This window comes from Mus caroli, chromosome 7 (assembly GCF_900094665.2).
Source record: "Mus caroli chromosome 7, CAROLI_EIJ_v1.1, whole genome shotgun sequence".
Lineage (NCBI taxonomy): Eukaryota > Metazoa > Chordata > Mammalia > Rodentia > Muridae > Mus > Mus caroli.
In genome coordinates, this window is record NC_034576.1 from 139,528,970 (window position 1) to 139,551,848 (window position 22,879).

The 22,879-nt window shown below is 45.2% G+C and overlaps 1 protein-coding gene across 5 annotated transcripts in view; it reads right to left on the minus strand.

Moving 5' to 3' along the window:
- Window positions 1–22,508, minus strand: part of C7H10orf143 (chromosome 7 C10orf143 homolog) — a 34,592-nt gene extending 12,084 nt beyond the window's left edge. For 3 of the 5 annotated variants that reach the window (XR_003837098.1, XR_002378414.2, XM_021168420.2), the window contains exons 1-2: window positions 22,097–22,504; window positions 42–203 (exon numbers count right to left, since the gene is read on the minus strand). Coding sequence is in view for 2 of the 5 variants with exons in the window: in XM_021168420.2 (XP_021024079.1) it covers window positions 42–203; window positions 22,097–22,165 (231 nt within the window). In the remaining 3 variants the exon portion in view is untranslated. Of the gene's footprint in view, window positions 1–41; window positions 204–22,096 lie in introns of all 5 variants that reach the window. The other 2 variants (XR_002378413.2, XM_029479096.1) reach the window with 1 other exon arrangement.
- Between the last annotated feature and the right edge of the window lie 371 nt (window positions 22,509–22,879).

A 22,879-nucleotide genomic window follows, 5' to 3' on the forward strand; every position in this document is an offset into this window, starting at 1 on the left:
TCTATGGGCTCACAGCAGGTTTGCTGGCAAGAGGGACCTACCATTGAACTCAGCCTCTCCTGGGTACACTCTGGTTGAGATGCAGGCAGGCCTCGTGGCCTGGGCTCCTGGTCCTCTGTGCTCCAGGACAGCAGGCCACAGGTGGTTAGCATGTGGCCGCTGCACTCATATCCACCTGGTTCTGACCTCCTGCACGCCCGTTTCTGAAAAACAAGGTTTCACTTCAGATGACCTCAGGCTACATAGAGCACTGACTGAATTTACTTTCGGAAAACTTCAGCTCCAAAACCAGAGCCCTGAGAAGGTGGGAAACTTTATAGACCATGTATGGGGTGCCTTTCAGGGCTAGCAGCCATCACTTACGCTTAACCTTGTTAGTTCAAGCACTGTCTGTAGTTACTTGCCTTGATAGATTTAAAATAGTCATTTTAAACAATTTTGGCTGAAATTCTGGTAATAAACTATTGTGACTGGTTTATTGAAAATGTACCAAACCTATAAATTCTGTTCAAGAAACTCCTTATATGCTTCAACACATCTTGCTTAGCATCGAGCTGCATTCGTTCTTAACACAGTACACATGGCTCACTTGTGAATAATCCTCTTCCTGGCAGGGAAGAACAAATTACTTTTATTGATCTCAGAGTCTGCACACAAAGCCCGTAACCAGGTAATTTTGGGGAAGGTAACATTTGGTTTTTGCATCCAAACGAAGTAAAGAAGGTTACTTACAAAGGTAGTTGGTCCTTCAATACTTCAGAAGAAAGTATCACGTCTTAACACCCCAAGACACATCCCTAGAGTCATCATGCCCTGGGCGACAGTCAGGAGGACAACACTCACCAACCTGCCCTCAGCCCAGGGCCAACGTGCCCCCCTTGTAGCCACCCAGAAAGGCCTATTCCTGGCCACCTCCCAAGTCAGGAAACATTTCCTACTCTGGTCTGCTGCTCACCAGCGCCTATACTCAGTTGTAAATCACCGTCCCTGCCAAGAATGAGTTTCCCCAACTGTGTTTATTATCTAAGGTATTATTTATTTAATAATTCCCAGTGGCTTTTATATTTTATTTATTCATTGAAAGTTTCAAATACATAGTGAGTCTTAGTCATTATCATCAATATATACTAGTTATTTTTGCTATGATAAAATAATAAAATAATACATTTTCTATATTTCTATTTTTGCTATGATAAAACACCATGGCTAAGGCAACTCAGAGAAGAAAGCGTTTATTTGGGCTTACAGTTGCAGACGTTTCGAGGTCATGATGGTGCAGCAAATGGATGGCGGTGGGAAGCTGAAAGGGCAAATTGCTTTTTGTTTTTTTGGTTTCTTTTTTTCAAGACAGGGTCTAATCTCAAACTTATAATGCTGGGATTAAAGGTGTGTGCTACCACTGTGTCAAATGGCCAGACCCCCTGGAGCTCCCAGGGACTGGACCACCAACCAAAGAGTACATATGGAGGGACCCATGGCTCTGGCCCCATCTGTGGATGGCCTTGTTGGACATCAGTGGGAGGAGCAGCCCTTGGGCCTGAGGGTGTTTGATGCCCCAATATAGGGGAATGCCAGGGTGGGAAGATGGGAGTAGGTGGGTGGGTGGCTGAGCACCCTCATAGAGGCAGGGGGAGGACTGATGGGATAGGGGATTTCTGAAGGGGAGACCTGGAAAGGGGAAAGCATTTGAAATGTAAGTAAACTATCGAAGAAAAAAGAAAAAAAAATGGTGTGTGTTACCATACCCAGCTTTCATATTCTTTACCACAAGCATGAAACTTGGAATGGTGTAACTCTCAAAGCCTGAGCCAGGACCACACCTCCTCCAAGGCCACACCTTCCAACCCTTCCCAGAGAGTTCCACCAGCTGGGGACCAGGTATTCAAACATATAAGCCTCTGGGGAACATTTCTCATTTGAACCACCACATTCCAATTCATGGCCACAACAGCCCACTGAGAGGACCACGGGCAGATAGACAGTCACTGGGAAGTCACACCTGGAGTCTTTCCCCATGCAAACAGAGTATCACTAACATCTCAAACTCAGCCAATGGGAAACACCTACCCCCCTACACCCCACCCTACTCCTCAAGGTTTATATAGTCCCTGTCCATACTGAATAAAACACACAAGTCATTTCATCAAAGATCATTTGCGAGTGGCTATTTCCCAAGTAACCCTTGGGAAAAGTTCTATCTCCCAAAGCCTTCATTGCTGGATCTTGGACCCACCTGGCTGTTGCCTCCCTGGTAGCTGATGAGACCTTGGACCCTGGCTGCCTGGCCCACAGGCCACCCAAACCTCCTCTCTTCACTCCCTGCACTCCCAGCCAGACCAGAGCCCTGTGGAACTTATTTGTCCCTGGCTCTGCCTCACCTTCGTTGGTCTGGTTTGGCACTGAGGCCTCTGACACCTGAGGGAAGCTGGTGGGACAGCGGATGACAGCCCATATAGTAAAAGAGTTGTGTAGCTTGGCCTTGTGGGAATCATAAAAGTAGGAGCCAGAGCTGTCTCTGACTCTGTTGCCTGCTTTTGGGATCCTTTTCCTCCTACTGGGTGGCCTCCTCCAGGCTTAATACAAAGGGAGGTGCCTCGTCTTACTGACACTTGATATGCCATGATTTGTTGATATCCATGGGAGGCCTGCAATCTCTTTTTAGAAGAGAAAGGGGAAGAAGTGGTTGGTGAGGAGAGGGAGGGAGAGGAAAGGGAGGGGAGGAGGGAGGGGAAACTCAGGATGCAATATATGAGAGATGAATAAATAAAAAATTAAAAAATAAAGAAAAACCTAAGCTAAAACAGGAAGCAAGGATGTACATGTTTGAGGTCTTCTTTCAATTTTAATTTATTTCTTATTTATGTGTCTGTAATTGTGTGCCTGTGTGAGTTTATATGGCACCCACATGCATGCAGGTGCCAGGAGATCCCCTGAAGCTAGAGCTAGCTGAAGCTCCTAAGGGGTGGGCTTATAGGCATCCACTATCAAACCTGGCTTAGAGAATTTAACATTCTTGGGGAAGTGTTGTTTGTTTGTTTGTTTTTTAAAATAAAGGCTTATGTGGATAGCCTTGAACTTGCTATGTAGCCAAGGGTTCCTTTGAACTGATCTTCCTGCCCATGCCTCAGCAGTGCTGAGAATACAGGTAAGTCCCCATCCCAGCTTAAAACACTTTTCAAAGCACAAAGCACATAAGAACTAATTTTGAAAGTCTTCTATTCTTAGATAGAATGACCTGAGACTACAAAAATGAGAATTCTCTCAAGTTAACTTGAAAATTCTGCATAATCCCAGCAAAAGTACCAACAAGCTATAAATATTTCATGAGTAACACAAATAGACAGTAAAGGGCACAGGGAAGAAGCACACAGCCAGAAGGCAGAAGGGCAGAGCCAGAAGCACCCGGAGAAAAGCACTCTGGACATTAAAACACACCATGACTGTATAATATCAGGTGGGGACTTGTGCCATAAATAAATAAATAAATAAATAAATAAATAAATAAATAAAGGCTTTAAAATTTTTCATTTATTTTATGAAAATGCTGATTTGCCTAGATGCGTGCATCTGCACTGTTCGTGTCCCCAGTGCCTGTGGAGTTCAGAAGGGGTCTTCAGGTCGCCTGGAACTAGAGTTAGGGTGCTTGTGAGCTGCCATGTGGGTGATGGGAACTGAATCTGGGTCCTCTGCAAAAACAAATACCTCAACCACTGAGCTACCTCTCCAGCCACCCCTTCTTCTTAAGGACAAGGTTTTGCTATGCATCCTAAGCTGGCCTTAACTCATAGCAATCCTCCTGCCTTAGCCTCTTATACCTGGTTGACTTTTAAATACAGTATAAGTTATTTGGATAACTGGGCAACCATTTGGAAAAAGGAAACAAAAAACAAAGAAGCAAACAAAACAACTAAAGCTTTATCTGATGTGGATAGCTCTATCTGATGCCATTTGTTTGTTTGTTTGTTTATTGTTTGTTTGTTTGTTTGTTTGTTTGAGACAGTCTCACTGTGTACCTCTGGCTATCCTGGAACTCATTATATAAAGCAGGCTATCCTTCAACTCTCATGGATCCACCAGCCTCTGCCTTACAAGTGCTGAGATTAAAGGTATATAACTACCATACCTGGCTTTGATATCATATTTAAAAAGAAACCAATGGAGCTAGAGAGATAGATCATTGGGTAAGAGCACTGGCTGTTCTTCTAGAGGACCCAAGTCAACCCCCAGCACTCAGAAGGCAGCTCACAACCATCTGCAGCTCCAGGGGACCCTATACCTTCTTCTGATCTCTGTACCAGATATGCACACGGTCTGTATTCATACATGCAGGCAAAATCTCGATATACACTACATAAACAAAGGTTTAAAAATTAAAAATCAAATGGATCAGAGATGTAAATATAAAAAAAATGTCAAGTGTGAAGAATTGTACAGTCGCTAGGGAAAAAGAAAAAAAATCAGAGTGGCTTGCTCCGTAACCACAGTACAGGGAAAGTTTGTTTTGTTTTGTTTTTGTTTTTTTTGAGACAGGGTTTCTCTGTGTAGCCCTGGCTGTCCTGGAGCTCACTCTGTAGACCAGGCTGTCCTGGAACTCAGAAATCCACTGCTGCGTCAGTGATGGGACAAAGTTGGGACAGGCTTCAGAATGTCTGGCTGCCCTCCCAGGAGGAAGGAGGTCACCTCTTTGTTGATGTGGATGCTTCCTTTATTGGAAGTGATGGACCCAAATGACCTTAATGAATGAAGAGTCCAGAGGGAGGAGGGGGTTAAGACTTAGCAATTTGCCAGAAATGAGATTCAAAGGCATAGCTTCTTTGTTGACAAGATGAGCCCTTCCAGAAACCAGGCAGGACGTGCCTGACCCTGATACCCCTGTAAATACACAGGGGACTGAATATCCAGGAGACCAAACAGCAGCTCCACTGTGGGGATGGCTCTGGATTCTAAGGCACCTTCCAAAGTCCATCTTCCTTTCCTACTACTCTAAACTTTAGACCAGAGGCTCTCAATCAGTGGGTCAGGACTCCTTTCACAGGGTCAAGACCATCCTGCATGTCAGACATTTACAGTATGATTCTGAATAGTAGCAAAATTACAATTATGAAGTAGTGATGAAAATAATTGTATGGTTGGGGTCACCACAATATGAGGAACTGTACTAAAGGGTCATAGCCCTGTTGAAAACCATTGCTAATAAGAGCGGAGTACATATAAACTGAGAACAGGAAAGCACTGCCCAGTCTCCACAGTCGGCAGAGCAACGAGATGGCATATCAACCCCGCTCCAAGTGAAGCCCTTACAGTGCTTGTGTTAACCTGACTCAGCCTACTTGATCTGTGCACAGCACAAATCAGAAAACCAAGCCAGGCGTAGTGGCACACACCTTTAATCCTAGCACCTCAGAGGCAGAGGCAGGTGGGCTTCTGTGAGTTCAAGGCCAGCTTGGTCTACATAAGTGAGGCAGTCTCAAAAAAAAAAAAGATAATTAAAATTAAAGTTAGAAAATTAGAAAACCAGGAAGAGTCATTAGATATCAGTTATGCACTGATGCCAAGTACACAAGAAAACATATTTTATATAAAAATGAACATAAAAGAAATAAACTAATTTTCTAGGCATGGGGATGTACCCATGTAATCCCAGCACTTGGGAAGGGAAAGCAGGAAGATTGCAAGTCTGAGACCAACCTGACTACACAGTGACATGTTATGAAAATAATACTGATAATAAAAACAGTAGGAACACTGATCTAGTCCTTCATTGTCAAGGTATTCTGGGAAGCTTTTCTAAAGGCCTTATCCTGGAGTCGGTACACACCCTGAGCGTACACCATCGCTCCCATCCTGCTACAGGAAACACGGCTGAAGGTTTCCCCTGCTTCACTCCATTCTGTCTGCTATAATAAAGAAGTTTCTTTGTGCTGCAGTTGGAAGGCCATCAGTCTGCACAGGGAGCAGGGACTGCTGGGGAATCGAGATTAATAAGGCCCCACAGATTGCCGTTTAGAGCGAAAGCATGGTTCCCATCAAGCAAAGACTCCTTCATGATGACATTTTCATTTGGAAAATGACCTTGCACTCTTGAGAGGTTTGCTTCCTCCAGCACATTGAATCTGGCTGAATGTCAAGCAGAAAAGGGCTGGAGGTTAGGCCTCTCACTCTCACTCTTGGCCTCTACCTTACAAGGAATTAAGGGCTCTTGCCAAATAGACTGTGACATCTTAATGCTGCAGCCCCATTCAGCCATGAGTGTTATTCAAAAGACTCTCAACTGAATAGGCAAGATCTTCCAGTACTTCCCAACCGACTCCAGCTTGCCAAAGAGAGAGTGAGTTACAGCATCAGCAAGCCACGGTCAAAACCACAGGCCAACCAACACGAGGATACATGGTTACCTTGAGGAAGCAATAGAGAAGAATAAAGGAAAAATCTATTCCTTGGCTTCGGAGAGATGGCCCAGAAATTAAGAGCACTTGCTGCTCTTCAGAGGACCCACACCAGCCGGGCAGTGGTGGCGCACGCCTTTAATCCCAGCACTTGGGAGGCAGAGACAGGCGGATTTCTGAGTTCGAGGCCAGCCTGGTCTACAGAGTGAGTTCCAGGACAGCCAGGGCTATAGAGAAACCCTGTCTCGAGAAACAAAACAAAACAAAAAAACAGAGGACCCACACCAGCCACTCCAAAGGATTCAAAGTCTCTGACCTCCCAGGAACTAAACACATATGCACATACCCACATGTAGACACAGATACCTACACATAATTAAAAATAATAATTTAATTTCTTTTTTTCAAAAAAAGGATAGACAGAGACAGGAGGACCACCGTAAGTTTGAGGCCTTCCACAGAAAGGAAGGACACAGGCCTTCAGCTGCCAAGGTGCTCCATCCTTGTAGGGACTGAGAATAGACTGAGGAGAGGTCCTTTCTCCTTTCCTGCAATGTCTATTCCCATGCTTGGCAGCCATCTCTGAGGCTGCCTAAATTATTCTGCCTTGAGCTGCATGGATAATGAGGTGACCATCACCAAGGGCAACGTTGGAGTACTCATTAAAGTGCTGTTATACATTTGGATCTTCTGGGGCCTGGTCCAACAGCTGAGCAGCACTGGAGGGAGATCCTGCAACCCTGCCACTGCTGCCCAGGGCTGAAAGGACATCAGAAACAAATGAGGGGCCTGAGGAGTCAGGAGGACTCAGGCACAGATCAGCCCTCTTTTGACACATGTGCGATAGAAAGCTGAAGGTAGGGGTAGGAGCAGGAAGGACAGGTATTACCCCCACAGACTTGTTGATGATTGGTTTGTGAGTTTACCCAGCACACAAGAAGCCTAAGTCACTTTGGACTAAGACATTAAAGATCACTTTCCCAGTGTTAAGGATGGGACACTCTACTACTGAGGACATCTCAAGCCCCAACTCTAAAGATCTTAAGGAAAGCAATAATCTACATCTACGGACAGCAAGCAGAACCTAATAAACACCCTGTACTTAAAGAAAAGGAGACTTCATTTCATCCTCACACCACTGAGAAGGCTAAGAAGTCCACTTGTGTCTTGGAATGAGAAAATAAAGCACAAAGGTCTTGCCTGACTTGGCTGAAGGCTGAGGGTCTGAATTGACAGACCTAGGCTGTCCCTGTGTTTTTAAACTAGCTGGAGACAGAACTGAAAAATACAACTGTCAGAGCCCTAAAAGATGAAACACTGTATTGGGGAGATAGCAAAGCCTAAGAGAACCTCAACATACAATTATCCCTGTCAAGAGTGTACACTACTGGTCTAAGAGCAAGCATACCATCAATGGAAGGATACTGACAGCTGGGAAATAAGCATTCACATTTATCACTTGACATTAAAATCATTACAACTAAGTGATGCTTGACAACGGAGTCAAGAAAATTCCTGGGGTGACCGTCTTTAGGAGAAAAGGACTCTAAGAGGATTCACTCTCAAATGTGAAAAGATAGACTGAGGACTGGGTAGTTGACACATACAGAAACTAACCCAATATAGATAAGACCCTACACATATAAGAATTAATAGTAAAGCCAGGTATTTGTGGCATGCAAACATGGTAACAATCAGAAGTTGAAAGCACTTGCCAAGAGCATTATTCAAAAGACTCTTCTAGAGCGCTCCCCAAGCGTGCCTGCATGTGGTGGTTTAAATAAGTATGGCCCCCACTGGCTCATGTATTTGAATGCTGAATCAACAGGGAGTGCCACTATTAGGAGGTATGGCCTTGTTGGAGTAGGTATGGCCTTGTTGCAGAAAGTGTGTCACTGTTCACTGGAGATGAGCTTTGAGGTTTCAAGGATGCAAGCCAGGCCTAGTGGCCATCTGCCTGCGTGTCAACATGTTACTCACCATGGTGACAGTGACCTAAACCAGTGAAACTTGTGAGCCAGCCCCAGCGGATACTTCCCTTTAGAAGAGATGCTGTGAGGCTGTGAGGCAGGGTGTGGTAGGGCGTCCTTTAATCTCAGCACTCAGGAGGCAGAGGCAGGGGAATCTCTGTGAGTTCAGAGGCCAGCCTGGTCTACAATGCAAGTACCAGAACAGCCAGAGCTGCACAGAGAAACCCTGTCTCAAAAACAAAAACAAAAACAAAAACAAAAACAAAAACAAAAGAGCACTGCCAGTTTCATGGTGTCTCTTCACAATAGGACATTGACTAAGACACTGGGTTTGATTCCCAGCACCTACCTAGAGGCTCAGTTTCAGGGGATCCAATGCCTTCTTCTGACCTCAGCAGATACCAAGCATACATTCAGTAAAATAATCATGAATATAAAATAAAAATATATTTTTAGGTAAGTTTTTTTTAATAACTTAAATAGGATGTTATGGGTGAAAAAAGAAACGAGGACATGAATATCCAATTTCTCTAAATTCTTATTCCTAACATTCCTACATCTGTATGCTCTCAAGCTTCAGCAGAGAACTGTCTTTGTGTAGTGGATTCTGGTTGACTCGCATATGGTCAAAGCTCAGCCACAGATGGGACACACCCTCTCACCAAGGCTTAAGGGTCACTGTGGGAAAATGAATGGATGTAAGAGTCAAAAGTCCAGGAAGAGCAGAGTGAAACCGTGTCCTCTGGACATGACAGGTCCATTGTACTCATGAATTCACAGAATTGCTACAGAAGGTCCAGTCAGTCAATGCTTTAGCATGGGGTAGGAAAGGGTTCGTGCAGCCCTAATGCTACTTGAGGACATGTGATAGCTTCTGGAAGGGGAAGAGTCAGCTTATTGGAGCCACAGCCCTAAAAAAGGAAAGAAAAGAGAAGGAAAGAGAAGGAAAGGACAGGAGAGGAGAGGAGAGGAGAGGAGAGGAGAGGAGAGGAGAGGAGAGGAGAGGAGAGGAGAGGAGAGGAGAGGAGAGGAGAGGAAAAGACTCCATGCTTATCTAACATCATGGTCTTGAAAACTCTAAGATGCACTCTACAGTCCAGATAGGAAAGCACATACCCAGCACTGACAGTCTTTTGTTTGTGTTGACTGACCTGAACTCACTATGTTCCACAGGCTAGCCTTGAACTCATGGTGATCCCTCTGCCTTGGTTTCCCAGCTGCTGGCATCACGGGCTGCTTTTTTTGTCTTTTTCACCAGTGTGTATTAAGTGTACAAGATACTGCATTTCATTACGACACACCTGAATTCTAGTTTTTTCTAAATAGATGATGTTTTGAAAATATCAGCGACTTGACACATCTACCTAGGCCTCCTCCGTTTCTTTTCTGTTAAACGCATGTGCCCTCCCAAGTCATGCAAACAAGTGGTTTTCCCAGAACACCTACTACATACCTCTCTTGATGCTGAGTACCTGCTCAAGAAGCCAACCCACACTCCTTCCAGGGTGGCTGCTGGACACAGCGTCCATGCAGGAGGTACCCTAGCAGGGGAAAGCCGTCTTCCTGTGGGCCCTTAGCTCCCCTCTGCTTTTCTGTGCATCTATAACAACATCTGTCTCCACCTGGTAAGTACTGACACGCTGTAACTGTAGAGAACTCTGTTCTCTGCAGGAGAACACACAACCTCCATCAGTTAAGTGTTAACTTAGGTCACAATCAAAGATGAACCACTGACCCATTTCTTGTACCAAGGAGAAGCACGGCCAAACAAAACTAAACCCAGTAAGGCATGGTCCTCAGCTCAGCAGATTCTTTCTAAGAGAAAGAAGCAGGCTGACGGCTCAGTAGCTTGTTTCTTGAGGAGTGGGCTATAATGACTGAGAAAGAAAGTCTTAATGACCACCAAAGGGCAAAGCAAAGGGTTCTGCTGGAGGGGCTCGGCCTCATCAGCGAGTGCTCATTAGGCTTCCACTGGGGACGGCACTCAGCAGATGAGCTATCAAATCTGCATCCTACGGAGTGAAACGGGCAGATTCAGCTCTCCATCTTCGCACTTTTAAGTTAGACCCCTTAGGGTTTCTCGGATGGTGTTCAAGCCATCAATACATTTAAGTGGTTTTGCTGACAAGGACTACTGGCTTTATTGGATAATTTCCCAAGTGTTAGCAAAGGTAGGTCCTGAAGTCACCCACAGACTGAATGAATGGATAAAAAAAAAAAAAAGAAAAGGAAAGAAAAGAAAAGAAAAGAAAAGAAAAGAAAAAACAGTCCCCCCTCTCACCCACCTACTCCCCCTTCCCACCCTTTTAAAACCAGTCCATGATGGTAAGAATCGGTGAACGTGGCAGACTGAAGCCTTCCAGTTCATTCACATCAGTCTGTGAAACTGCATTAAAAATCCTCCAGGTTGGAACTGAAAATTATCTGACCTCTCCGGATCCTTACGTCTGGGATCTCTGGACCAAGAACCTGGCCTGCCGAGCTAGGGATGCAGATGAAAGGAGAGGCTATTCTGCTCTCCACGCTGCTGCTCTTGCCCACGGGAGAATTCAGAGAGGAGACCACAGCAAGGGTTAAGTGTCACTAGGCTAACCTGGCCAGATGGGGAGCAAGTCAGGCTCCTGGTGCTTTTAGCCAGCTGTGAAGTACCTGCAGCTGAACTTCTAAGGCAATCTTTAAAATATTTCCAGTCAAAAAAAGTAGAAATCATTTAAAATTGGCAGTCTCCAGCCTTTGTGCTTTTAGCAGAAGAGGTGATTTCTTATTATCTATGTTACATTTAGGCATACCTGAGAATAGAGGTGGCTAGAATGCTACGGATTCAGCACAAAGGTGGGTAGGGGCTGCTCTGGTCATGAACTAGGCAGATGTTGGTGATCCTGGTCTTGGTGATCAGATGGTGACAAAAGTTCCAGATTTACTGATGACAAGCTGTTGACAGCAGCAGGTAGCCTAAAAACTCGCAACATGGTTCCTGGCCCCAGCATCCCTTATATCTGCTCCTTCAGCTTCCATGGGTACATATAGCAGACTCAGACCTACACTTTATCTTTCATCTTTGCACTTCAACCCCCATATTGGCTTCTTCATCCACCTGGACCCCATGGCTCAAGAGTTCTGAAGAAGCAAACTCTAGGGCTAAGAGCTCTTAAATGTTATTTATTTATTCATTCATTCATTCACATATATGGATGTCTTTATTCATTCATTCATTCACATATATGGATGTTTTTATTCATTCATTCATTCACATATATGGATGTTTTTATTCATTCATTCATTCACATATATGGATGTTTTCGTTCATTCATTCATTCATTCACATATATGGGTGTTTTTGCCGGCATATGTGTCTATGTGCCATTTGCTTGCCCCTGGTGGCCACTGAGGCCAGAAGAAGGCATTAGATACTCCGGAACTGAAGTTACAGTCATGAACTGATTGATAAATGGGTGCTGGGAATCTTCTGAAAGAGCAGCCAATGCTCCTAACCATGGTGTGCCATCGCTCTCCAGTCCAGCGCAAACTTTTAAAAAGTCCTTCAGAATAAGCTTTACTGGATACAACTGTGTGGTGTAGCCATTTCCTATGAATTGAAATATATCTCCTGGAGAGAAGCTCTTTTTTAGAAACCTAAGAAAGGGGTTGGTGAGATGGCTCAGCAGTTAAGAGGGCTGACTGCTCTTCCGAAGGTCCCGAGTTCAAATCCCGGCAACCACATGGTGGCTCACAACCATCTGTAATGAAATCTCTTCTGGAGTGTCTGAAGACAGCTACAGTGTACTTACATATAATAAATAAATAAATCTTAGAAAAAAAAAAGAAACCTAAGAAAACAGGAAGCTCAACTTTATAAGACTTGGGAAGCTCAGAAAATTACAAGATACACAAGGCCCCTCCCTGAGTTTATATAAGCAGCAAATAATTGCTGGGAACAAGAGACTCTGTGGACTGCCTGCTTACTGTTCAGGGAGCTCCAGGAATGCAGCTTTCAAGAGTCACTACCAGACTGGGGTGAGCTTTATCTAATGTAGATGTCACCCATGTTTCTTGTCCTAGTCATTGTTATAGTGCTGTGAAGAGACACAACGACCAATTCTTATTTTAAAAAAGCATTAATTGGATCAGAGGATTAGTCCAGTACCTGAAAGCTATATCCTGATCCACAGCAGAGATAACAAAAGACACTGGGCTTGGCATGGGCTTTTAAAATGTCAAAACCCACCCCAGTGACAAACTTCCTTCAACAAGGCCATACCTCCTAATCCTTCTAATCCTTTCAAATAGTGCCTGTCCCAGGTAACTAAGTGTTGAGACATGTAAGCCTATGGGGGAACTATTCTTATTTAAACCACCACATCTCTAATTGGCAATGTATGACTAATAAAAAATTACTAGGTATAATAATTTGTAATGGTTTGGTTATTAGGTGTCCCCCAGGGTCTCATGAACTGAAGGCTTGATCCCAGTGCAGCAGTATTCTGAGATGGGATCCCAGGAGTGATGGGTGTTTACCACTGTAGCAGTGGTGGGACCTGGAAGAATGGAGCCCATAAATGAGGCAGACTAAAGTCCCATGCAATAGTCAACTTTATCCAGAGCATCAGACAATTTATACTCTGAGGGTTAAAAATAACCTAAGTTCTCTCCAGTGGTATAGAATCACAAGGACAATCTGCACGTGGCAAAAACATGTTTTTCCATAGAGGCATAAAAGGATTAACAGCAGCAGCAATAATGAGTAATCTGAAGTCAACTCACTCCTATCTGCTATACCTGGGAGGAGCCTGAAAACACATTCCAAGAATAAGTCCACTGTTTTTAGAAACTGAAGTCACAAGACTCTTGTCTTGTTTTCTTAGAGTTTTCTCACAAGCACTAAGAATTCTCCTCACATGACTATGTACTTGGACCATGTTCCAAGAGATGGACAGTGAGGGTATTAACCTCATTAGTGGAATCACAGCCTGATGAGCTAACAGGATGCATGGGCTGACAGTAAGTCATGGGGTATGCCTTAAAGCCTTCATCTCATCCTCAGTCCCCTCCTCTCTACCCACAGAGAACACTCAAAGAGTTCCTATAGCTGCATATGCTCAAAATGTTAGACATGAGTTATGTGTGTGTACATGATCCAAATCAAAAGTTATCATTCCTGGGATGAAAAATGCACTATATGCAATTAGTGGCAAATTAGACACTTTCAAAGAAAAGGTTGGTGAGCTTTAAAAAAAAAAGCAATAGAAGTTCAGAAACTGAACACAAAAGATAACTTTCACTGGGTACAGAATTCTAAATAGACAGGATTTTTTCTGTCATTGATGAAACTCTACTGTCCTGCAGGAGCATTTCCAGTGTGAAGTTGCAGCTGTATGTTTGTGTCTCAGTACACAGTGTGTCTTTTTGTCTCTGGCTACTTCTAAATTTTTCTATCAGTACCTTTGAGCAATTTCCTCACTAGCTGTCTCTGCCACCATTTTCTTCATGATGTCCATGCTTGGAATTATTGAGATTCGCTGACCTCTAGGGTTATAGATGCCATCAAGTTTGAGACACCAAGCTATGCCTGTTGGCATGGGCCTCTAACCCTAGCCACTTGGGAGGCTATGCAGGAACATTACAAGTTCAAAGCCTGCTTTGGCTACAGACAGATTAAAGGTCAGTCTGGGTAACGTAGTGAGACCCTGTCTCAAAAAGAAAGCTGGCGATGTAGCTTAGCAATAGAACGTTTGTCTGCCACAAATGAGGCCTTGTATATGGTCCCTAGCAACTGTCCTCCAGAAGTTTTCAAAGTAATCCAGGGATGAAAGCCAGTGTAGAGTTCTTGTCTAACATGTACAAGACCTAGTGTTTGATTTCCTAACACAGACAAAAAAATAATCAGGAGGAAATGGATTATATATTTCTGCTCAGTATTAGAGTACCAAGGATACAACCACCCATTCAAGGATGTGAGGGTCCAATCACCAACACAGACATGCAAACCAATCCCTGACCCTCAACATCCAGAAGGAAATATGGACTAAAAGAAGAATTCAACTATGATGGAATTTTGTGAGTAAATCTATGGTCTCTTGATTCTTGCCATGGAAACCTCTTTAAAGTATAGTGGCTTGAACCAAAGTCTATGAGCTGGCACCTTCAATAATCAGATCTCTTCTAATCCAGACAGATAAACAGGGTCCAATTGGATTAAGACCAGGGTGAGTAAAACAGGAACAGCACAGAGAGCGTAGGTCAGTGTAAAACGCAGGACTACAACTGAGAAGAACAGACAGAGAGGAAAGAGATGGGAGCTTCTTCGCCATGAGGTGATCCGATGACGCCTACAACGGTGGTGTAAACTGAAGATGCACACTAGATCACAACGGTGGTGTAAACTGAAGATGCACACTAGATCACAATGGTGGTGTAAACTGAAGATGCACACTAGATCACAAGCAACCGGCAAAACCACAACTAACCAACCAGTGAGGGAATTAGCACACAATCAAACAAGAATGCTCCATTAAACAAAGGAGGAAAACAGGCAAAATAAGCAAAGAACACCTAAGTGGAAAACAAACAGTAGGCCACATGCCTGTAACCCCAGCTCAGCAGAAGCAGTGGGGTGGCATTAGAAACCCAAGGTCATCCTTGACTAGATCCTGAATTCAAGGGCAGCCCAAGCCATATGAGATCCTGCCTCAAAAAGCAAACCACAACAGAAAATCCCTCGGGAGGCAAAGCCAGGAAGAGCTCTACAAGTCTGAGGCCAACCTGTTCCCCATAGTGAATTCCAAGCTGACCACGATTACAGACCACCTACCTAGCATACCAAGGCCCTGAGCTCACTCCTCAGCACAGCAGAACACTGGCTAGCTTGTCTGCAGGCATTAAAAGGCTGACCCTAAAATTCATATGGGAATTCAAGGCACCCAGAATAGCAGACATAGTCTACAAAAAGAACAAAGTGAAAATAAAATTGCAATTTACAGATCTCAACACTGACTTTACGTAAAGGATCTGCAAAACACAACTTTGACTTCAGAGGGGGAAAAAATGGTTTATTCTGGGTGACTCCATGGACTCTGAATGATGTGTCCATCGTGGGAGCAGAGACAGTCATAGCTCAAGGCTTTTACTAAACACGCTGGTGTATCAGGTAGGCATGCTGCAGGCAGGTAAAGAAGCCTCTAGAGTTCTGAGGGCTCATGGAAGCTAACGGTCTCCCAAATTAACGCATTAATCTGATAGCAAAAGAGTGTCACATAGGATAAAGAGGTAGGTGATAAGTGGCTATTCAGGACAGCTGAAGAGAATCTTAGCTGTCGATCTGCAACACTGTACTTCTCCCCAGTCACAGAAGTTCAATCAATGTGGGGAAGCTTTAGCGCGGGCGTGCCCTTTTCAGGGAACTCCCTTTCATACTGTACTGCCTAAGCCTGTACTGTCCGAACATAAAGATGAATGCACGCATCAACTGAAAGTCCACGAAAAACTCTCCCATCTACAAAGAACTGATTTCTGACAGGGCTGCCAAGGTGATTCCTGGGAGGAGGAAAATAAGCTGGTCTACAAAGGGTGCTGAGAACTTAGTACTGAGTGCAACACAACCCAGTTGTTTTGAGCCTGTTCTGTGCCATGCTGGTGGATATGGAACACAGATCTAAATGAAGGAGTCAAAACTAACTTCCTTACAAGAAAACACAAAGGTTCAAGGTGGGAGAGGGTTTCTGCAAACCATGAATCTGGTAAGGAACTTCTATAAGCATATATAAAAAAGAGGAATAGTGGTGGAGAGATAGACCCGTGGTTCAGCGTATCTGCTGCTCTTGCAGAGGACCAAGGTTTGGGCAGAGGAAGTCCTTAAAAAGACAGACAAATGACCAGGAAGTAATGGAGACAGCAGGTCACTGCCCAGGAAATGCATATTAAAAGCAATGAGATCACACTTCGCGCCAAGCTAGGAGGCTCTCCTCAAAAAGACAGGGGTGAGGAGGACTTGGGAGCTAGCTCCCAGCTGGGGAGACAGACAGTGTTAAAACCATTTGGTGTTGGAATCTGGAAGCTCTTTAGATGACTAAGCAAATATTTACCATAGCCCCTATAAATCTCAATCTCATCCTACATCCAGAAGGAAGGAAAACATGTGCATTCATATTTGTACTTAGCATTTGTGGGGGGCACAAAACCCAGCTATGCCTTCCTAATGTGAGTTGGTCATATGCTGATAATAATTTAATCATGATATTTAAAACTAAATTTAAAAAAAAGTAAAAGTGAGAAGCAGAAGACTATGAAGTCAACATATTCTTCGAATCTGTTTCTAAAGAACAAATGGAAAAATTACAAGAGGAAGCAGTCATTTCTCCCTGGAACTCACGAGCTAGAGAAGCATGTTTTGGTTCACTAGGGCATCACAGGTTTGGCTCTGCCCCACTGTCTTGCCCAGAACTGAGCTGTCTTGAGAGGACTCAAGGACAGAAAACTTGGTGGCAAGCACATTCATATGCTGTGGGCAGGCAACGTGACTAATAAACCTATGTGGTGCTGTCTGTCACAGAGCAGCTCTTCAAGGGATTGTCTTTAACAGAACTCTGCAAGGCTGCTGTCATTCCTGTAACCCTTCCTCTGCACTCAACCCCAAATGGTCTGATGTGAACTGCTAAATCTTTCAGAGTCGCACACACACAACTTGACATGGCCTTCGCAACACCGCTCCTTGGTAAACTTCAGTCCAGAGAAAGAGGAGACACCCCTGGTGGCTCCCTGCCCTACTGCTCCCTTTCTTCCCTACGGAAGCCCTGCACATTTCTAAACCAAGTAAAGACCTCTGTGACTCCTTCCTTTCCATAGGGCCAGACTCTCTCCTAAATTTGTCTCTCCTGCCTCAACAGGTGAGCAGCCAGACCAGCTTAATCCCTGTGACTGAGTGTGGTGGTTTAAATGAGAATGGCCCCCATAAACTCACATATTTGAACAAGTTGGTAGAGCTGTTTGGGAAGGATTAGGAGGTGTGGGGCCTTGGGAGGAGGTGTGTCACTGGGGGGCAACCTTTGAGGTTTCAAGAGCCCATACCATTTTCCAGTCTCTGTCTCTCTCTGTCTGGTGGTTGTCATCTCATCATGTATGCTCTCAGCTACTGCTCCAGTGCCATTCCTGTCGTGCTCCCTACTATGGCAGTCATGGACTTACCCCTCAAAGCTGCAAGCAAGCCCCCAATTAAATGCTTTCTTTTATAAGTTGCCTTAATCATGGTATCTCTTCACAGCAATAGAAAAATAATTACAATGCCGTGCAAATGGCACAGGGTTTCTGTAGAGGAAACCTAACCTAACCAAGGCTGTCACATCACCAATGCCCACAGCAATGCATGGAATATAGCAGGTGCCCAGTGGAACAGAGGGACACTGTGGCTATCCATTTGCCACACTTGCTACCACGGTAGCTATTCTCAGTGCTAGAAACTTCTCTTACAAGGCCAGGATACTGAGTACTATGAGAAGTTGGTATCCAACTGGCTCTGCTCTGCCTAAGAACCACTTGCCAAATGCTGATTCTGGCCAAAGTGTTTTCTCAGCTCTGCTGGTGGCTACTGTCTTAGTTAAGGTTATCATTGCTATGATAAAATATCATGACCAAAGCAAGTTGCAGAGGAGTGGATTTATCCAACTTACCTTTCTACCTAACAGTTCATCATCAAAGGAAGTCAGGATAGGAACTCAAACAGGGCAGGAACCTAGATGTGGGAGCCGATGCAGAGGCCATGAAGGGGTGCTGCTTACCGACTTGCTCCCCATGGCTTGTTCAGTCTCCTTTCTTACAAAATGTAGGACCACCAGCACAGAAATGGCATCACCTACAATAGGCCAGGCCCTCCCCCTTCAACCACTAATCAAGAAAATGTCCTACAGGCTTGCCTACAGCCTGGTCTTATGAAGGCATTTTCTCAGTTGAGATTCCATCCTTTCAGATGACTTTAGCTTGTGTCAAGTTGACATGATACTAGCCAGCACAGCTGCACAAAGTGCAGAAGTACACAGTGCACAGAGCTGTGGGCAGAAGCTGGAGACCATTCTCAGCTCTACAGGAACCAAACAAAAGCATTTGCATGTGAGCACCAGAGGTGAGGGAGGGAGAGGACAGAAAGCCCCTGCACAAGAAGCTACTTAACTAAGCCACTCTGGATTATTAGATAAAAGGCTAAGAAGCAGCCAGGGGACCACCTTGGGTATCATTTATCAGGCACCATCCATCTTGTTTTTTGAGACAAAGTCTCTCACTGGCCTACAGCTAACCAAGTAAACTAGGCTGCTTTGATCAACTAGCCCCAGGGACCTGCCTGTCTCTGACTCCCCAGAGACATTTGCGGTTACAAACGTGGTTTTTTCATTTGACCTCCGGGGATTGAACTCACAAGAATTTCCTTGGCTAATCTCCCCAGCTCCATCTTTTCTCTTGTGAGTGCTGCTGGAGATTGAACCCAGGGCCTTGTGCATATTAAGTACCTGCTTTGCCACTGAGCCACGCCTACCCTAGTCTTTCTTATGGTAAAAAACAAAAGTAAGGGCTGGTGAGATGGCTCAGCAGGTAAGAGCACTGACTGCTCTTCTGAAGGTCCTGAGTCCAAATCCCAGCAACCACATGGTGGCTCACAACCATCCGTAATGAGATCTGATGCCCTCTTCCGGTGCGTCTGAAGTCAGCTACAGTGTACTTATGTATAGTAATAAATAAATCTTAAAAAAAAAAAGGAAACAAAACAAAACAAAAACCTCAAAGTTACCTGCTGGTGAAATGGTGGCTATGTCTGTAATCCCAGCACTGGGGAGGCTAAAATAGGAACAATTGAGAGTTCCAAACCAGCCTGGGCTACAAAGGGAGGAAGTTCCAAGCCACTGTGGGATAGGTAGAAAGATCCTGTCTCCAAAAGTGAAACCTAAAGTAAAAGTAACACTTTGTTGTGCTGACTGGAAAGACGCAGCAGCATGCATTATGTCTACAGCCTTGTAGCAGCAAGGAAAATTAAATGCTGCATACCTGTCATCTCAGCTCTGAGAGGAGGCAGCAGGTTCAGGAAAGGCCATTCTGGGTTATGTAACAGAATTTGAGGACAGCCTCAACTAGAGAAGACTCTATCTCAAAAAACTACTAAGAGGTAGTAAATGAAGGTGAAAACTGAGTATGAACTGGTCAATGTGCAAGGAGTAGAGGTAGCACCGTTCTGCTAACAAACTGCCTACTCCTAACCTCTTCCATGCATAAGCCTCAACACAGAACCATAAACTTACTTAAAACATTGAGTGCTACTACTCAGCTATTAAAAAGAATGAATTTATGAAATTCCTAACCAAATGGATGGACCTGGAGAGCATCATCTTGAGTGAGGTAACACAATCACAAAGGAACTCACACAATATGTATTCACTGATAAATGGATATTAGCCCAAAACTTAGGATACCCAAGATATAAGATACAATTTGCTAAACACATGAAACTCAAGAAGAATGAAGACCAAAGTGTGGACACTATGCCCCTTCTTAGAATTGGGAACAAAACACCCATGGAAGGAGTTACAAAGTTTGGAGCTGTGATGAAAGGATGGACCATCTAGAGACTGCCATATCCAGAGATCCATCCCATAATCAGCTTCCAAACGCTGACACCATTGCATACTCTAGCAAGATTTTGCTGAAAGGACCCAGATATAGCTGTCTCTTGTGAGACTATGCCGGGGTCTAGCAAACACAGAAGTGGATGCTCACAGTCAGCTATCGGATGGATCACAGGGCTCCCAATGGAGAAGCTAGAGAAAGTACCCAAGGAGTTAAAGGGATCTGCAACCCTATAGGGGGAACAACATGATGAACTAACCAGTACCCTGGAGCTCTTGTCTCTAGCTGCATATGTATCGGAAGATGGCCTAGTCGGCCATCACTGGAAAGAGAGGCCCATTGGACTTGCAAACTTTATATGCCCCAATACAGGGGAATGCCAGGGCCAAAAGAATGGGAATGAGTGGGTAGGGAAGTGGGGGGGGGGTATGGGGGACTTTTGGGATAGCATTGGAAATGTAATTGAGGAAAATACGTAATAAAAAAAATATTAAAAAAAAAAACATTGAGTGCAGTTTGAAGTAAGTTTACGGTTTAAGTACATTTAAGTCTTTGTAAGGAAATCAATCCTTACATTTTACCAATGAAGACTCGGGAGCCAGATGCTGGCACGAAAGTCTCCTTGTTCAGAAACAGAGAAAACACCCAGCTGACCTTCCTCCTCAGTCGATGTCCCAAAAGCCATGCCCCTTCTCCCACACCTTCATCAAAGATACCCTTTAACTGCGTGTCCTTCTCTTCTACTTCCTGTGTATCTCTCTGTCCATCTTCCTGCCTTCCTCCTTACTCTCTATGATGTTTTAATACTTCTATGTTCACTTCCTGTCAACCGGTTGCTTGTTCTGCCTATTGACCATGGCTGACTTTGTTTTATCCTGTTTACAACAGTCAAGCTGAAAACGTTTGCATGAAAGGTGTGTGCTTGGGCTGTTTTCCCAGTAAATAACAGAATCTGGGGGTTTAAGAGTGTGATCAAATATCCTGCAACAATTGAGGGTTCTTTTGTTTTGTTTTATTGGTAATTTTTTTTGTAACTCAACTGTGCAGGTACCTAGTGAGAACTCTAGAGGTTGTTGCATGTCACATGCCTTGCATGCTCAGCTCCTGGGCAGCACCTGGCACAGCCAGCTTAGCCTACCCAAAGACTTCCACCTCCCCTTAAAGGAATGCTTAACTTCCCCTTGCCTTCTCCCGAGGTTTGGGGCAGGAAGTTAGGTATCTGCGACAGACTGAGCACCTGGGCTTTCAAAGTGCTCCATTTATAGGCTTGGCAGAAATGAGGCCATTCTACAGAGATCCTTCTCTTAGCCAACTATCAGACTATTCAAACAATGGATTCCAAAGAAATGGTAATTTCTCCAGGAATCTCACACCTGCGTCCCAAAGCAGGATGGGGGTGGGAGTGGGGAGTGGGGGTGTGGGGGTGGGGTACTTGTCTCAAAGAAAGATTTCACACAGTTCTGTCAGACCCCTTCACAAGAAGACACTGAAGGTGCGGGGCATTGGGGCTCACGCCTTTAATCCCGGCACTTGGGAGGCAGAAGCAGGAGAATTTCTGAGTTTGAGGCCAGGCTGGTCTACAGAGTAAGTTCCAAGACAGCCAGGGCTACACAGAGAAAAGACCAAAAAAAAAAAAGACACTGAAGCCTAGACAATGCTGGCTAGACTATACTTTTGACACGGACTTCTTAGATATTCTTGGCTCTCTATTTCAATTTTAGTCTCACTTCGGGACTCCTGAGTCAGACTAGGAGTGATTTCCTCAATCTCTTTGTTCCTCTTCCGACTAGCTGTTTTAAATCTTTTCCCGCTTTCCAATTTTAACTTGGCTCTTTCAGTTTGTTTATGAGGATAGATCGCCAGAGCGGACTTGTGGCACAAGTTGTGATCCATAAACTCCATAAACACTCAGAATACTACAGCTTAAGTCAAGGGAGCAGACAGCTCTTCATCTTTGCGCAAGCGCAGCGGGAGAGGCGGGACTGTCCTCTGCCTAGCTCCACCCAGACCCCGCCCCTGGCCCCGCCTCGGCAGCAGGCTTCCGCCGTCCAGCCGGCCGGTCATCCGGAAGGACCACGCCCCGGGCGCCGCGCGCCAGCTAGGACGCCACCTCCCTCTGCCTACGCCCTGCCCGGAGCTTACCGCGTCCCCTGCCGCTGGCAGCTCCTCTGTCCTCCGCCGTCTCCAGCGGCCCGGCGCCAGGCTGTCCATGCGGCTTCGCGTACCGCCTCTCAGGCCACTCCGAGGCGGGAACCACTCGACCACGTGTCTGAAGAAGCCAATGAGGAAGCGTGGGGCGTAGCCTAGAATCCACTGACTGCCCTCGCAGAGGGGCTGCAGGCAGGAGTAGCCGAAACCCGAGTCTCCTACGGGCTGAAGTGCGGGGAATTCTTCCAGCAGCCACAGGTCGATGCCTCGCAAGCCCAAGCCGTGAGTGGCTTGTCGATTCTCGGTTCACAAAGTCAGTCCCAAAGGACGTTTGTTTAGGATTTGCCACCCTTCTGCAACCCTTGGTCCGCGGGAGGCACGCCCTCCTCTCCTTCCTTGTGATTGGTTACTGAGTCCTGATAAGTAGATCCACGGACCAATCGGCACGCCTGAGGCTGCGCTGGGCGTTGTCTTTGGGAGTTGCAGTCTGACAGCTATCAGTTTTGCTCTATGGTACAAGAGAACTCGAATTCTCAACCTGGCCTAGTGGGCAGAGCCCTGCTGTGATTTTGCTGGCGGGTCGAGAGCATACACAGGAACACGGTGACCTGGGGCAGGGACAGCCACAGGCGTCGGGGTTACGGAGTGGCTCTCGGCCTGGCTTTACGGAAAACTACACACTTGACTTCTCAGAAGCTATGCCAGGGTTCCTGCTGCAGCTTGAATAGGCTCTCCCTCTCCTCCCTCCCTCCCTCCAGGGCCCACCGCAAAGTTCTG